Genomic DNA, 15,764 nt, shown 5'->3' with positions numbered 1-15,764 from the left:
GATTAAAATTTCGGTGTGAGGATTTTAATTAGAAATTATAAGACAGCTATTTCTGATTCCAAACTAGCAGTTAGCCAGTAACACTTAAGTGGCCCGTACAATCATTCGTAAACCGCATGTGGCCCTTTGGCCAAAAAGGTTGGACACCCCTGCTATAGCCTTTTCGATTTTTGGGGGTCAAAGAATTGAAGAAAAATACGGTTTTCGGTGGGGTTTCGCGGGAATATTCCAGTTTCAAACCGGTTTTGACCGGTTTCTGCCTCCTACCGAACCTCCAAACCGGTTGACCGGTTTTCAAACTTGAAAACTTTGATCCGATTTTTTAAAAAACCCTAAGGCTACAGCCTTTCCTTTTTTCGATCAACCCAAAAAAATTGCTAAAATAGTCTAGTCCCAGTCGCCTAATGCATTTGCACTTGCTGTGCGGCACAATTTTGATGTCAACCAAACAGGAAGAACATGGAATCATAATTTGTTCAAAGCACCACAATGACTTAAATCTCCTAAACGATGTATGTACAATAGTATTATTGTCCATGACAGGAGTATCATGAAATGATCACCGACTGCACAAGTTGCTTCGGGTAAATGCTTTATAATATATAACCCCAGTTTATATTTTATGGTATTTTTAAAGGTAGTTATAAATTGTAAGTTCTTGTACTGCGTCACGTACGGGGTTGATTTGATAATTATTGATTTTGAAAACATTGTATCCCCCCTGCAGATAGACTTAGACTCAAAATGTGTTCGAGTCATGTTTTAAGGTGTGCAAATTTTAATGTTATGGTTTATTTGGATGTAAACTGACGTGCTTTAAAGAAAGAAACAAACAAAAATCAAACAGCGGACCAACGGGGTAACAGGTTTTGTGCCTTTAAATAGGAGATAAGTTACAAGTTATTGTTTATTGCAGGGGTGGTCAACTTGTTAGTCGTTAAAATCGACGAAAAATTTCCTAATCGTACACGATCGACTGATCAGTATTAATTTAGGCTGCCACTTACACAAAGCAATAACAGTAAATTTTCTGCATGCGATTTTGATTGACAATTACCACATATTTATGGTCATGATTTTTATTGACCAGCATCACCTAGTTGTTACAACGTTAAAACGTTGCATATGTACACATTTTTCATCAAAGTGGTCAGTGGAAACTTTTTAATCTCCCCAATCAATCGCAGCTGCTTCGTTAAAGCAAACATTCAAGTTGTGACGACAAACACTGTTGTTGTTACGACATAATTTCGTGCCAAAATCACATTTGTTACGCAACAATGAAAGTGACATTTTCATAATTATTGTCTTATTTCACATTTGTGCGTTGTGTCAAATCATCAAAAAAATTAAACACATCGCTTGACATCATTGATATTGTTGACTTTTTTTCAGTTCACTTCCCTTTTAAATATTTCCCTGTTTGACTACATCAGGTAAATTTTTTTGAACCTTCGTACTAAGTTTTGTGACAAACTAGGAAAACATGAACTGAGTTTTATATTGTCATGTAACCACAAGCCACATACAATTTCGTGCTGCAATATTATTTATTGCCTACTGGTATGACAGTTCTGGGCCAAACTTGTCCTATAGATTTAAAATATTCCCTACGCACATGGTAGAAATATATTTGTATTTACACAAATGATAAAAGATGTCAGTGATAATGTTGTCAGCAATCTCTTAATGTAAGAAAACGCAGTCTATTAGGGGGTTGTGCCAGCCTGCGATGAATTGGTCAATGTCATTGCCGAAACTACAGGTGGGTCAGTTGCCTGTAAACAAAGAAATAAAATCATACAAATCGTAAAAATATAAAACATTGCGTGTGTGAAGACCAGTTAAATAACACCGAACAGTTATTATTTTTATATTTTGTTACTTTGCTTTACAGGCCTACGAGTATATTTGAAGTTGACTTTGAAGTCAATCAGAAAACATTAATTGTTTTCTCAGTTGAGTTGTAACCATTATACTTTTACCTTACAAATTTGCCCGCTAAAATCAACGAACTGAGTTTTGCTGTTAAAAAATTAGTCTCGTTGCAGCACAAATGCAGTAATTGAACCAACATTTAATTTGTGAAGCAGTTTGCGAGACTAATTTAATTTATATTGATCTCCATGCAAACAACGCTTTTTATACCCTTTATTTTAAATTATTTTTGAAGCCCAAAATTTATGCAAATTTGCAAACTATAAAAGGTGGCTTTTCTATATATTTCCATTTTTATACTCTATATCCTGTTTGACGGTTTACTATATATACCATTGTACCAACTAACATGATTGTTTTTGCATGTAAATTTGAATGGTTTCCAACATACAGTTTAAGTAACAAAAGAAAAAAATGCTCCAAATCCTTTTTTTTTTGCGACCCCTGTAAGTTGATCGAAAGCAACACCACGTCGTGCGATAACGACCGTTTATTGACCACTTTAACGTGTTTTTAGAGACATTAAGTTCATCTCTTGATCTTTATGTTTATTAACAGCGTTTTGTCAGACGCAATCTATAGCTATTGCTTAACGAGTCAACAACTCAACAGAACAATAGGGTATTAGTAAGATATGAAACCCTTACCACCAAAACTAAAAATGCACATGTTCAGTCAAAGGTATTGTGGTGCAAAACTAGTTGATTTCTAATAACCAAAAAATCAAAGTTACACGTCTGTTCATGCGTGAAGCAGAGTAGCTCCTCTCATACATTAAACCGCCACAGTTGATGTAGGGCAGTGTTGACTTTCCAGTGTACACATATTATTGGCTGTAAAGGTAGCCACTGGGCCGACCAGGAAAAACTTTTAAATGACAAACAAATAACACCCTTCAAACACCTGTTTAAAACTTCAGCACATTGGGTCTTGTATTTCTGACCTAAAGGACAGGTAAACCTAAACACCAATTAAAGTCTTTTACAATGCATCATCTACAGTACGGTGTGAAACTCATGGTTCATGTAGTTCAGTAAGTATATTATAAGCAAACAAAAATCACATTTGGGTTGCGTGTGGATAAATATCTCGGTAATCCAGAGTCAAACAGTAGGAGGATCAACTTACTAACTAATAAAAATACAGATTAAACAATTGATGTCCCCTTCAGAAAAGGAAGTAACTATAAGTTTGGTGCTGCAGGGTCAAACACAGAGATCGATATTGCTCGTAAATATTCATGCTATATGAAATACAAACTATTTTAATGTTATTTAATACATAGTTTAAAGTTTGTGAAGGGCAGGTCCTGTAAATGGTGTGGTTGTGGGTGAAACACTCAATCAAGGGCCTTAAGTAGTGAAGTCTTCAGAAACTGTCTCGGCTTCATCCAAATCAAACATTGTTTACAAATTTTACACAATTTAGGGGTGAGTGGGGGTAAACGGTGCAGGTTGACAATGTTACAATCAATGCTTTACAATAATGTAATGTAATAAATTTCGTCCCAATCGGTAAATGTTTAAACATTTCACCAACGTTTTTTTTTAGCACCGGCTGTTAACAACCCCTCCAACGCTTTCAGGAAAGGGCACCACCAATTATTTTTAAAAGTATGTTGCTGATATGATTACCATTTTGCGAAGCAACACAGTAGTAATTTGAGAAATCAGCTGTCCAAAACATTCCGGGTAAACACGTGATTGTTCTGTCAAACTTCTCTGCAAGTTCTTCTGATTGATCGTCGCACTGTAAACATTTGAAAAAAAAGCTTTCGAGTTTTTTTTGCATTTTACTGAGCTTAAAGTCCTAATAGAAAAAAACGTAGTTTTGAAAAGGATTATTATGTGCAATTTTAATTAATTATTGCAAAAATTTGCTTGCATTGTAATCGATTATATTACCGAATTAATAATCGTATTTTATTCTTCTACTCTTCTTGTTTGACTATAAATAATGCAACATCCAACCGCATTTCAGTATTTAGGTTTTCTATGCTTAAAAGTCAAAAAGCCTAAATGCCTTTGAGGGGCATAATTCTCCATCTTCAATCTTTTCTTTCACACTCAATTAGTCGGTTTTTATCATCAGATTTATTGTTGACAGAAAAAGGTGTTGATCATACCTCAAGTTGCACCGATGCACCAACTTCAAATTCTCTTTCATCATAATATTCAAGTTCAAATCCAACAAAATTTATTCCCACAGGAAGGTCACTTCCGTACAAAAGACATGGTCTTGCTAAAAACAATTAAAATGAAACTAATGTAAAACTGTAAAGCGGTTCGAAAACATGCAATTTGATTCACTTTTCCGCATACACGCACAAAAAATAGAATTGGTCCAAAGTTTGTTATTTTATCAAAAACTGTTTTTTTTTAAATATCAACTGCTTGTAAGGTTACGGTATTCACTTTCAATTGCTAAATCAACAACATAAGAATATTGGGACGTATCTATAGGCAGCTTCACTTAAAAAAAATTATAACATATACACCACTTCTTACTTCTTGGTTAGTTTTCATAAATGACAAAATGTATCATTCTTGCATTACTAACAACCATGCAGTGTACCTTCACAAGTGGCTTCACTTGACCATCCGTCCTGACATACAATATCGCTTCGATTGCTTGGTTTGTAGCCGGGATTACAGAACAGTTTGATTCGTGAACCCCATTTCCATCTATTGATGCTATTACTTGCGTAATCCAGAAATTCGAAGCGTCCATTGGCTGGAGTTTGTAGAGGTGTGCAGGGGGCGTGACAAGATGAATTTCCAGGGTCGTGGTCCCATAATCCTCTCACGCAGTTTAGTTGATTTTCACCAAAAAAGTCATGCGTGGAATTGGCGCACTGCAAATTGAAAGCCAGTAAACATTGACAAAAATATTAACATAAAATACATCGTTTGCATTAACACCCTGAGAGTATCTTATCCCAGTAATAACTATTTATTTTAAAATGAGTCCGTGTATTAAGCTAAGAACATAAGAGGTAACACATCCCAACTGAGATGTAGATACATTAAACAAAGTTAAAGCTATATCAACTAACATTTCTCTTTTGTGGTATTTCCAAAATATTTGTTTTGATATTTTATTTTTGTTTAATCTCGGTTCTTTATATAGTCGTATCAGGCTACAGACTCCAAATCTCGTCTTTTTTGCTGTCTATCTAATTTTATTTGTTGTACCACAAAATAAACAACCGTGGACCAACAAATGATCTTTATTGTTGGTTTTAAAATGCCTGTGACGTTTCATTTGTTATTAAAGTATTTTGTTCTTTGTTCTCAATCTCTTATAGATCTGCGTGCGTCAAATTGTTTCAAATCGTTCTCAAAATAAGCGAAACATACTAAATGGGAGTACGTTTTGCAAGAATCATTTTCTAACGATATTTATGCCTCGAAAATATAGAATAGAGCGCAAGCCAAAAATGTTGTCAAGTTTTTTAGACTGAACAATGGCTAGATAAAGAATAAAACAGTAATAACAGTACATGTTACCTCCATTGTGATAGTGCTTCCGCTCGGAAACGTTTCCGGTAATGATTTTCTGTCGTAACCGCGAACAGCAACACCCTCCTTTATTTTTGAGACTTGAAAGAAGCACGGAAGAGCTAGCGAAAAACTGAACGTTAAAGTTAAATCTGACAGAATCTGAAAATGATTTGAAAAGTTGTTTTTGTTCGTTTTTACTCTTTCGCATGATTACCAAACCCGTGAACGGTCGATGTCTATCTTTTAACTTGCTGAGAGTTTTTTTTACGTCCTGTCTTTAAATAAATATTTTACGGTTACTTACGGTTACAAGTTGGTGATGAAGAAGGCGACCATCCGCTAGGGTCGCAAATCAGCACCTCAGTATCTGTTTGATAACCGGGATTGCAGCGGACATGAGCGCGCTGTCCGATATTTAATCTTCCTAAAAGTGTCCCTTGATAAACGATACGCCCATTGCTTGGATTCCTCAGCTTATTGCATCGGTAAACTGCAAAACATGAAATACAATTTTCCCATTAAAAAGGTAGTGATTGTCAAAATAAGTTACATTTCAGTTATTTGAATCTAAGGCCACAACATCATAATCCACCAAATTTGAAAAATTTGCAGCCAGTATTGAAATACGTGTTGTTTACAAATGTTGTTTATTTGTAAAATTATGTGTTTCCTTTACTCATTACACAAGATCCGTCCAAAGTAAATATTAGGGACTTGAATATGATCCTGAGAATGGCACTAATATCACAAATCTTCAGTCTAAATCTGAACGTTAAACTATATGTCACACATTTACGTGTGGAATGCGTGGCTCTCAGTGGAATGTAGATGCGTTTTTGAAATTTTTGATGCGCGAGGCTGATTGAATCGTAACCGCTATGACCTGATTTGTCGGTCTGTGTCATTTCGACCCGTGCGCATTTTTGCGGAGAACAAGAAGACTTATACGGGGAGACTTCAGAAAAAAGGAATAGTGTTATTAGCACAAATGTGTACAGTGGGCACGATTTGCAATACAACACTGGAATGTATCCAATGATATATTTGAGTACTAATAATTACAAAGTTGGAAATATTGCATTGAAAAAAGGGTAGGATTAAAATATATAAAGGTGGCTATGTGCCTGTGCTATGGCATATTATAAAAAGTTTACATATTCGCTACAGTTATTTTATATTGGGTCTAGGGAAGTGTCAAAACCGCAAATGTTCGAGCTGTTTGGTCGACCGCCGAGCATCTCTCGTTAATGCTCGGCAGTGATTTTTGATCTTCGATACCCTTTCGCACACTAGTTTCGTATACATGGACATGAATGTGCAAATATTATGCTCGAGTCAGTTTGTGCAACTGCTCGGCCGACACAGAGCATTAAAAGCAGCGATGCTCGGTACCGAGGACTTCTAGCTCGACTCGGCCCATCCCTAATTGGGTCTTATTTTAGCCAACGTATTTTTATACCCTTGTTTGTGTCTGCAAACAGAAACTCATGGGTGTCCACACATGCAAAGTTGCGAAAAATGCATTTTCAGAGATAGCCATCATGAAGTTTTGTGTTCTAAGGTCAAACATGGCGATAAATAGTCTACTTTAGTATTTACAATCTTTCTATTTTAGTAGGACGTTCTATAATAGGACGTTGTATGAAGACCTAGCTTTTATTGGGGACAAGTGGGATAACAAGTAAGAATACAAGAAAAAACGCAATAACACAATGACACATTGTACAAAAACTACATTTTTTATTTAATTAAGTTAATTTTTAACTAAGTCCAGTATGGGGAAAAGTGGGGTAGTTAGTTAAGTTATAGATCAGTCGTTCTGAAACTTTTTTGACGCCACCCAAATATTTTTGAAGTTTAATTTTTGCGACATGTCGCGCCCCATTGATATACCTTATCAATATTTTAATCGCATCCCTTAAAATAGTTTTTTTGTAAACAGTACTGTGCCAATTTTGGCCAAAATTATTTCCCTCTTAAACTAAATATCCCGATTCGACTAAAGTTTTAAAGTTAGATTGCCACGTTACAAATAAAAACAATACTACCAGGTTAAACAGTTTTTTATAAAATTATTGTTACGCAACCGTTCATAGCCGTTTGAAATCAAAAGACTACTATACAAAAGTTAAGAAGTACATTTCCTCTTTAGAATAACAAGCGACGACCACCATAGTTGAGATAATAAACCAAAAAGTACACAATACAGAGGAATTAACTTACGGTTACAAGTTGGTGATGAAGAAGGCGACCATCCACCAGATTCACAAATCAACTCCTCAGTATCTGTTTGATAACCGGGATTGCAGATAACATTTGCGCGTTGTCCGACATTAAGTCTTTCTGAAAGTGTTCCTTGATAGTCAATACGCCCGTTGGGTAGTTTCCTCAGCTCGTTGCATCGTTGGACTGCAACATATTGAACACACTTTAAGGGTATTTTACAACTACGTCACTGGCTAAACTATAAAGTTGTAGGTCGTGGAAAAGTCAGAACAAACCTAAGAGATATTATTAAACTGGACTGGCAGGTCGCCAGGCCTTTGTGTAACATATCTAAGCCTTAAACCTCTGATAATAGTTAAACTCCTTCCAGGCTGAACATTCATGTATGCACCGCATTTGTGGTTAACAATTAATTTTTAAACAAATGTTTTTTTTTATTGTACACAAAGTATTTTACTTTTTTAAGAAAAGTGCCTCGTTTTTAATACATCGCCACACAGGCCAACTGACAAAAACATAACAAATTGTAAAAAGCTGTGCTTAAAAAATACCCAAAGTAGTATAAATGATCACAGTAGGCAAATTGAATGTATACCAATCACTTACCTGTGCAACTTGGTAACTCGCCAGACCACTGTCCCATACCAAGACAAGTGAGTACTACATTCCTGCTTGGTTCAAATCCGGCATTGCAATTTACTGCAACGCGTGATCCATATTCGCGATGCGAGGACCTCAACCCAATGTATTGAATATTACCGTTATTGAGATCTGATAATGGCGGACACCTGTAAACTGAAAATCAAATTGACAAATTTTCTACTTTACTGCCCAGGAAAGTGTAAAATCCAAATGACAGTTTTGCATAATATTTTACCATTTTCACATCGAGTGCCATAAAATCCTTCTCTGCATTGACATCTTCCATCTGCGTGGCATGTTGCTCCGTTTAAACACGGAAGGGAGTCGCAAAAGTTGGAAGCTGTTGAAGCAACACGGCATAAGAATAGTAAGTATATTTGTCAATGACAACGACTAAATAATAAACAAAACAGCGGTCACCAGCACAAAATAATTCGCATAAACCATGTAGGCCTACCTATTTTACCTGATTGATAATTTATTGACCTGGGAGTATTTATCATATCAATCTTTTCTAAGTAATAGGGGCAAATTTATCGATTACACAGTTCATTGGGCCTACGTCTATATGCAAACATAAAAAATAAAGACACACATGCATTCGTCGACAAAGGTTCAAATCTCATCGCTTCTTGATAGAAAGTGCAATTATCGTCAGAGCAGCTTACAATTATTATTTGAATTTTATGTTGTTATTTTACGGTTATGTTATACAGTTTGACTGATTGAACTATGCGATGCTATGCTAATGTAACGGATGGTGGTAAATAAAAGAAATCAAAATCTTAGTGCAGGGGTGCACGACCATTTTGCTAGGACGGCCGCATCGCAGATTCTTATTTCACCAACTGCCGCCATTTACCTGCTTATTATTGTTTTAAAATACTTTATATGATCGTTTATATGATGTATTTACCATCTAATAGCGCCCAAAAGCCCACTTTAATTTTTAGCTCGGTGCACAGATTGAGCTGCACAACGAGGAGATCAGTCTTAAGTGTTTATGATGTCATAATCTATATTGTGGTGCTTGTGGTACCTATTTTTTCGCATTGTTGGCACACAATATGCGTACAAAAAGATTGACACATACGGGTATTAGGCTGGTAATACTATTTTTAGTACCACAAATACTGTTTAGTGCAGTTTAAAACACACCTACCTAAGTTAACCTTCCAGTGTTTTGATATTGAGCAAACACAAATTGCCGTTTTTAGCGACAATAGACCCTAAAGTTTGACAAAAACGAGTATTTGTATTGTACTTCAAAAAGACCTTCGTCGAACCCCTGATTCGGAGTTGTCGAACCCCTGGGGTTCGATCGAACCCCGGTTAAGAACCACTGTTCTAATGGTTTTCACAGGATTGACGTAACTGGCGTAAAAATTACGTCTTCAATTTCTGACTGGGATAGTTTTGACACTCAGAAAAATATTATCTCAAAAAATATTCACAAACATGATTTAGGTTTTTAACCATTATGACAGACACAATCAACACCACTATTTTTGCAACTTGTTTTAATTAAACCGAAACACTTATAATGGTCATATCACAACAAACATGCATGTTGCTGGCTTCGAGTACTTACTTGTGCATTGTGGAACGGTGCCCGACCATTTCTTGTCGCTGCGACATGTCCGAAAAGCTTCACCTCTTAAAATATAGCCCTGGTTGCAAACATATTGAGCTCGAGATTTGTATTTTCTTATTCTTCCCCGGTAGATAACTCTTCCATCGGGTATCCCTTCCAGAGGTGGACATTCTGCCTCTGTGTTTGAAAAAGCGGCATAGAAGGTAATTGGACCTTTCTGCCACACAAATCTCCCCGAATTAACAAGCTAAATTCTACAAACAACAAAAGTTGGTTTGGTTTTTTCAAGGGTCCTGCTTTGCATTTTCTGTACTTTGGATCAACATTTATTAAATTATTATGATACCTACTATAAAATAACGTACTGTTGTTTCTTATTAGAGCTTACTTGCAGACAGCAATAACATATTTTGCAGCAAAGTGAGAGTGTCTTGTTACATAGGAGGGTTATGGCAACCAAAAACTTATTGAGCCAAACTTTCCAAATCTAAAGCGTCAAAATTAAGTAGTATCGTTACATACTTGGATTAAAGCACGACATGCCACAATCGTCATCACAACGGCATCTTTTTAGAGCGCCCCTACAATCTGCGTCCGTTTGACAAGGTTTTCGGCATCTTCTGCCCTTTTCAACCAGGCCCATAAATCTTGGGCATATTTGTGAATCAACTGCAAAATCAAATTTGTAGCATTGATTTCCGGTATTTGGTTTAGTACTTGAAACTATGACTCAGTTCTGACCATTGAATTTGGTCGAAGCCGAGGGAAAAAATCATAAATCAGTGGCGAGACAACCACCAGTCGTACTGCAAACTGGTGGCGGCAACCACTCTACTATCTAACGACATACACAGTAAAATTGCAAAACCAAAAATATTCGTCAAACAGAAGTGTCAAGCAGTTCAATGCTTTCAAAAGACTTAGTTTAAATGTTTGACTACAGATAAAATAGAAACATGTGATAAAATGTGTCAGCACTTACCAAATTGAAGCAAGAGAAATCCTGCTAGAAGCACAAACAAGATTTTCATAAGTATGACTTATTTCTAAACTTTCTATCAAACTGTTTTAACACATTTTTTAGCAAAGGTTATGGTGACGTTACATCAAACAAAAAATTTCACTTGCTAATTTTTTCTCGACTCAAGGAGTTAAATGCTGAATTCTAAACAAAACCTTTGAAGGTAACAGTTATTGATGCACTCAGCATTCTAGACACGATCGCGCAGTTGGTGCCACTTCGTCTATAAGCAGATCCTGACTGAATTGAATTTGGTGCTCAAAAACAGCCTATTCACTACTTTTTGAGCCAAGTGGGCTCATGAAGCAGGAAATAATCTGTAAGGCACAAAAGTTTTAATCGAATTTCCATTTACTCAATTAAACAAAGTATTTCAACACAGGCGAAACCTGAATAGTTTCCTGTTGCATCGCAGCGTTGAAAAGCGGTTGGGTTTGTAGTTCAGTTTTTTATTTGTAGTTTTTCTTTTCGGCAGAATGGAAGTTTTGCAACTGGTTGTGGTTCTGGTTAACAATACTTGTTCTTCAAGAATCATCAATCGTAACCAATTGTGCGTTCAAAAAAATTTCCGTGCAACTCTGGACACTTTAATTTGACAAAGCTATTCAAATCATAGTTTGTTTACAGTACATCATTGGTCACACCACAAAACGTAGACGAAAATTTTGTTACTTGGTAAATCACAACCGACTCATGGTATTTCGTTATGCGTTTGAATCCCACTTTTAGAACCACTGTTGTGAACAATCGTACAAAAACTGTTGCATAGGTATTACCTGAATTTTAAAGAATTTGTTCCGAAGGTTGCAGGCATTGCCTCAGTTTTAGTGTTGTGAAAGTGTTTTTAATGTGTTTTTCTCACAAAATGGTCAAGCCTAAAATTTAAATTGCTTTTCCACTAACAAGGAGTAGTGTGTTGGTGAATGCAAGCACTGTATATTTTCTGAACACATTAAGCAATGTTGTTAAACACGTAAACACATGCGGCAATTACCCAACAAAAACAAAATAAGGTTACGATAGCAACGCTTTGTTCGTTTCGTAAGTATAAACGTATTTGTGGAACGAACTTTCACGTCCAATAAGTACGTAATACACTTTAGGTGGGCACCAGAATATAACCCATGGTCCTCGAAGTGATACCAATCTTCTTAACATTCCATTTGTGCAGCAGTATCTTATTTTTTAAACGTCGAAAACTACTCCATCGTTGTCACAGTAACTTCGGCACAGGAAGAAATCTCACTCAAGCCCCCGCTCGCCGTCATACATCGGTAGACACCGGCGTCATCGACAGTCACGTGACGTAAATACAGGGCACAATACCCGTCGTCGCGCTCCACTGACTTCACGCAAATATCGGTTTCCATGACAACTTGGTCACCTGCAATTAAAATGTAATTGCATCGGTTGCTTGGATTTTCGTATTTTTACTTTTCCACCTTTGCTCCAAACAACTCCAGTGTCCGGCTTGTTTGTGACGTAACAAAATAACGTCACGTCACCGCCTTCATTGACTGTGACATCACTGATGGGAAGAGAAAAACGCGGCGACGCTAAAGAAAGAAAAAGAAGTAAATACAAAAGAGGCACTGGTAGAAATTTTGATGGAATATTAAATGCACTGAAAGTGCAAATTGCTCATTAAGCATATATTTTCGCCAGATTAACCGGCAATTGTGAATTACTTAACCGACGTTTCCACGTCTTTTCGAAGCGTCTACATTAGGGTAATAGAGCACTACCGAAAACAGTCGTTCTCATCACTTATAAACAGGGTAATAACACACAAAAGGTGACATACACACAATAATAAACTTTTATAAGAACTATAGATATAGGTGCAAAAAGGATCAAAAGCTAATCAGCTTCAAAGATTAGTTTCTTGTTAGCGCGAAAGTAAGTTTTCCATGAACCCTCGTTTCTTGTGAGAAGTTTCTCAGGCAATCACTACAGCAATAGCAAAATTGATGTTGTGCTGCACAGTAGCTTGGTTAGCCGAGACCGATTTCTTTGAATCCTCGTTCGCTATATCTTGTCGATGTTCTTTCAGTCGCGTGTTGAGCAACATGACCAAAACCGTCTCTCCTACATACACTATGTTGCAACCAGCACACGGTAGAAAATAGACCACCTCTCTTGGTCTTTAGGATGTCGCAATAACTGAAGTCTTGGAATAGTTTAACATCTACATTAACGCCGAAGTCCGTCAGCATGCGGTGACGTTCGCCTGTTATTTTGGGGATATAAGGAAGTCGAACGAATACCCGTTTTTTAGGCGGAAATGTTTTCCGCAAATTTAGCTTTTTTCGTTCCCTAAACCCCTACGCATGCTCTCTAATTCTTTCTTTAGCATGAAATTATTCGTAGTTTACCGACAAACCTGGTTTATCAAAGACTAACCAAGTGGCTTCTGGTCAACGGATGGAGGGATTTAAACTGTGTTTATTGGGCAACTGCAAAATACAAAAAGCAGTCAAACCTGATAAGGATGGTCTTATTGTGTAGTGAATCGCCTTTTGGAGTTGTCGAATCCATAATTTCTTCGATGCTTCGGTTTTTGTCTTAAGCGCAAGACGCCACAGCGCCACTCCGAGGCCAGACTCGGTCGATGTGAGAATCATAACTCGAGATTGTAAGTTGGTATCATCCGATTCTATTATCATGCTGTCAGTCTGCGTTAAAGTATTTAGAGATGAAAAAAATCCGGTTTATCGAAAATCCATTTTTCAGTTTTTATGCAATTAATCGGATTAAAATCTTCCGATAATCTTTGATTTACAATTGTCATGCAAGTAAACGGATCATCTTGTGAATGAGAAATGATCTCATTCCTTCAGTAACTTAAAAACTTCCAACAAACAGTACCCTAAACTTTACTTCGATCAGGTACCAAAAGGATGTTACGATAATGGTTCAAAGTGACAACTGCAAACCAGTTAAACCGGTGCTGTTACGCTAGTGTGCTCCCGCTGCAGTCATGTTTAAAGCAAACATTTCATTTTTTTCGCTAACTCTTAAATTTAAAGCGTGTCTATAAGGGATTATTTTGGTCCGTAGGGGCTGTGTTGCACCTTTGTATTTAACAAACAACTTTACCTGTAGTATCTGCTCGAAATCGGAACCGTCGGAATACGATCTCGATGTGACGGAGTGGAGTTTAGCGATTACCAGGCAATTCTCGAATAAAAGCACGCGACGAAATCGCCAGCGCCCACTTTTTCTGACGTCATCAGGGTTGGACGTTCCAACGACACCTGAAGTTTTTCGGTGTGTGAAAAGGTTATTGTGCGTTTGGGACCGACTTACGGCACATAACAATAGATTTAACTACATACTGTTATCATTAACGAACGTTTATACGGAGGAAAAATTATTTTGACACCTTTGTAGCACAAGGCCACCCAGGTTTAAATGTGAGCAAGCTTTGTAAGTAATTTACAGTGTACAGGAACATTTTAAGAGATAAATTTGACAAATTTAAGTATTTGTCACTTACATTTAGCAATAGATTGTATTGTGTTCGTATAGTAATCTACTGTTGTCTATATACCTATTTTATTATTTTGATTATTTTTTTATGTACGCAACAAGTAATATATTTGAGTTATTAATCCCCCAAAAAATAAATGAGGTATAAATTTCACAGAAAATATGGAGAGATATTTGATCAACAGTATCGGTTAAGCTTAAGTTAAAATGTATAAGATGGTATAAAACTAAAACGCCAAGAATAAAACGTTATTGACAACACCAAGTAGTTGAACTGGTTCTTAACGTCCTTAGTAACTTCTAATAATTAGTTTTACATTTGGTACATTTTTAGGTTGTTGCAACCTTGGCAATAAACACAGCTAACAAATGAAATTTTTTCTGCCTACCTTCTTTAATCAACTTTCCTAGCAAGTCAGATTGCTTGGGTCTTCCCCTCATCTGCGACCATAACTTAGTTGTTCTCGCCTTGTTGGGAATATCAGATAAAAGCTGAACGGCGTCCCTGATTGGTCGAACGATGGTCTGCGGCGTGTCTTCATAATGCAACAATTTCTAAGAGCAAACCAAGTTGTTTGAAAACATCTATTAGAAAGAGAAAACACACTGGTATGATCAGATACCTTAATCACAGTAAGTTTTGGAATGTTTTGAAAACAGCATATTTTTGAATACCTTTGACACCGTATAGAGACAAAAATTTCCTTAAAAAGGAGGTGAGAGCATTGTATGTGTCAAATGTAAAGGCATTTTTTTGCTCAAACAAAATCCAACGGTAAACTTCCAGGCAATAGCATGCAAATTTAGAGATATTTAATATGCAACAAAAACCACGTCAATTGCACAGTCAATTTGATACGGTTTCAAACGAAAGGAATGAAAAATGTGGCAACCGATATTCTTTGTGTTTACCCATACTAGTTTTTTTATGGTTTAGTTTTTGTCAATAAAATTTTACTTTTTTGATACCGTACCTTTAGATAATACTGGTAAAGCACCAAATGTTGCAGAGTTGTTTGCGGGATTTCCATCATCGACACTCCTGTCTGTAGCGACAATTCTGACAAACCGTCAGCTATTGTTTCGTCATCCTGAACTAACGATGACGCATCACTTGTATTCATGACGTAAGACAAGTGAAGTTGCTGTGAAAATACGGAGGTTCACTTTTTGCTGCAGTTGTACCATAAACATCGTAGTATTGCTTTTGAAATGCTTTATCAACAGCTACTTTTTTCAGTACAAGGGGACAATTAGAAAGCCTCGAACCATTAAACATGAACTAAAACAGCAAAAATACCAAAGAGCTAGTAGAAGGTAAATACACTCTAATGCAGATGTTTCAAAT

The 15,764-nt window shown here is 36.5% G+C and overlaps 2 protein-coding genes across 4 annotated transcripts in view; both read right to left on the bottom strand.

Moving 5' to 3' along the window:
- Window positions 1–567: 567 nt before the first annotated feature.
- Window positions 568–10,802, bottom strand: LOC145205023 (protein lev-9-like). Of its 2 annotated transcripts, XM_080077658.1 has the most exons (11): window positions 10,426–10,802; window positions 9,901–10,080; window positions 8,545–8,649; window positions 8,274–8,462; window positions 7,665–7,850; window positions 5,746–5,931; window positions 5,448–5,560; window positions 4,513–4,792; window positions 4,064–4,179; window positions 3,573–3,687; window positions 568–1,778 (listed from the first exon to the last, which is right to left on the bottom strand). In XM_080077658.1, the coding sequence occupies exons 1-11, from the start codon at window positions 10,544–10,546 to the stop codon at window positions 1,771–1,773; spliced, it is 1,599 nt and encodes a 532-aa protein (XP_079933784.1). In that variant the 5' UTR covers window positions 10,547–10,802; the 3' UTR covers window positions 568–1,770. The 2 variants fall into 2 exon arrangements, with proteins under 2 accessions (XP_079933784.1, XP_079933783.1); XM_080077657.1 differs by lacking the exon at window positions 568–1,778 and having other exon boundaries at window positions 2,362–3,687.
- A 1,038-nt stretch (window positions 10,803–11,840) lies between these two features.
- The window catches only part of LOC145205018 (titin-like), a 128,906-nt gene continuing 124,982 nt past the window's right edge, over window positions 11,841–15,764 (bottom strand). For both annotated transcript variants that reach the window (XM_080077642.1, XM_080077643.1), the window contains exons 111-116: window positions 15,391–15,561; window positions 14,806–14,971; window positions 14,024–14,181; window positions 13,407–13,599; window positions 12,367–12,480; window positions 11,841–12,308 (exon numbers count right to left, since the gene is read on the bottom strand). In XM_080077642.1, the coding sequence (XP_079933768.1) occupies window positions 12,124–12,308; window positions 12,367–12,480; window positions 13,407–13,599; window positions 14,024–14,181; window positions 14,806–14,971; window positions 15,391–15,561 (987 nt within the window). In that variant the 3' untranslated portion in view covers window positions 11,841–12,123. The remainder of the gene's footprint in view (window positions 12,309–12,366; window positions 12,481–13,406; window positions 13,600–14,023; window positions 14,182–14,805; window positions 14,972–15,390; window positions 15,562–15,764) is intronic.

This window comes from Phallusia mammillata, chromosome 8 (assembly GCF_965637545.1).
Source record: "Phallusia mammillata chromosome 8, kaPhaMamm4.hap1.1, whole genome shotgun sequence".
In the NCBI taxonomy this organism is placed as follows: domain Eukaryota; kingdom Metazoa; phylum Chordata; class Ascidiacea; order Phlebobranchia; family Ascidiidae; genus Phallusia; species Phallusia mammillata.
The sequence above is the reverse complement of the archived record's forward strand: the minus strand, read 5'-3'. Positions and strand labels throughout refer to the sequence as shown.

What these genes read in the sequence shown, in the direction of transcription:
- LOC145205023 (XM_080077657.1), bottom strand. Translation starts at nt 10,546, where the DNA reads ATGGGCCTGGTTGAAAAGGGCAGAAGATGCCGAAAACCTTGTCAAACG. An exon ending in CGAGTTACCAAGTTGCACAG is followed by an intron (nt 7,851 to 8,273) that starts GTAAGTGATTGG and finishes AATATGTTGCAG; the next exon opens with TCCAACGATGCAACGAGCTG. An exon ending in AAGTGAAGCCACTTGTGAAG is followed by an intron (nt 4,180 to 4,512) that starts GTACACTGCATG and finishes AATTGTTTTTAG; the next exon opens with CAAGACCATGTCTTTTGTAC.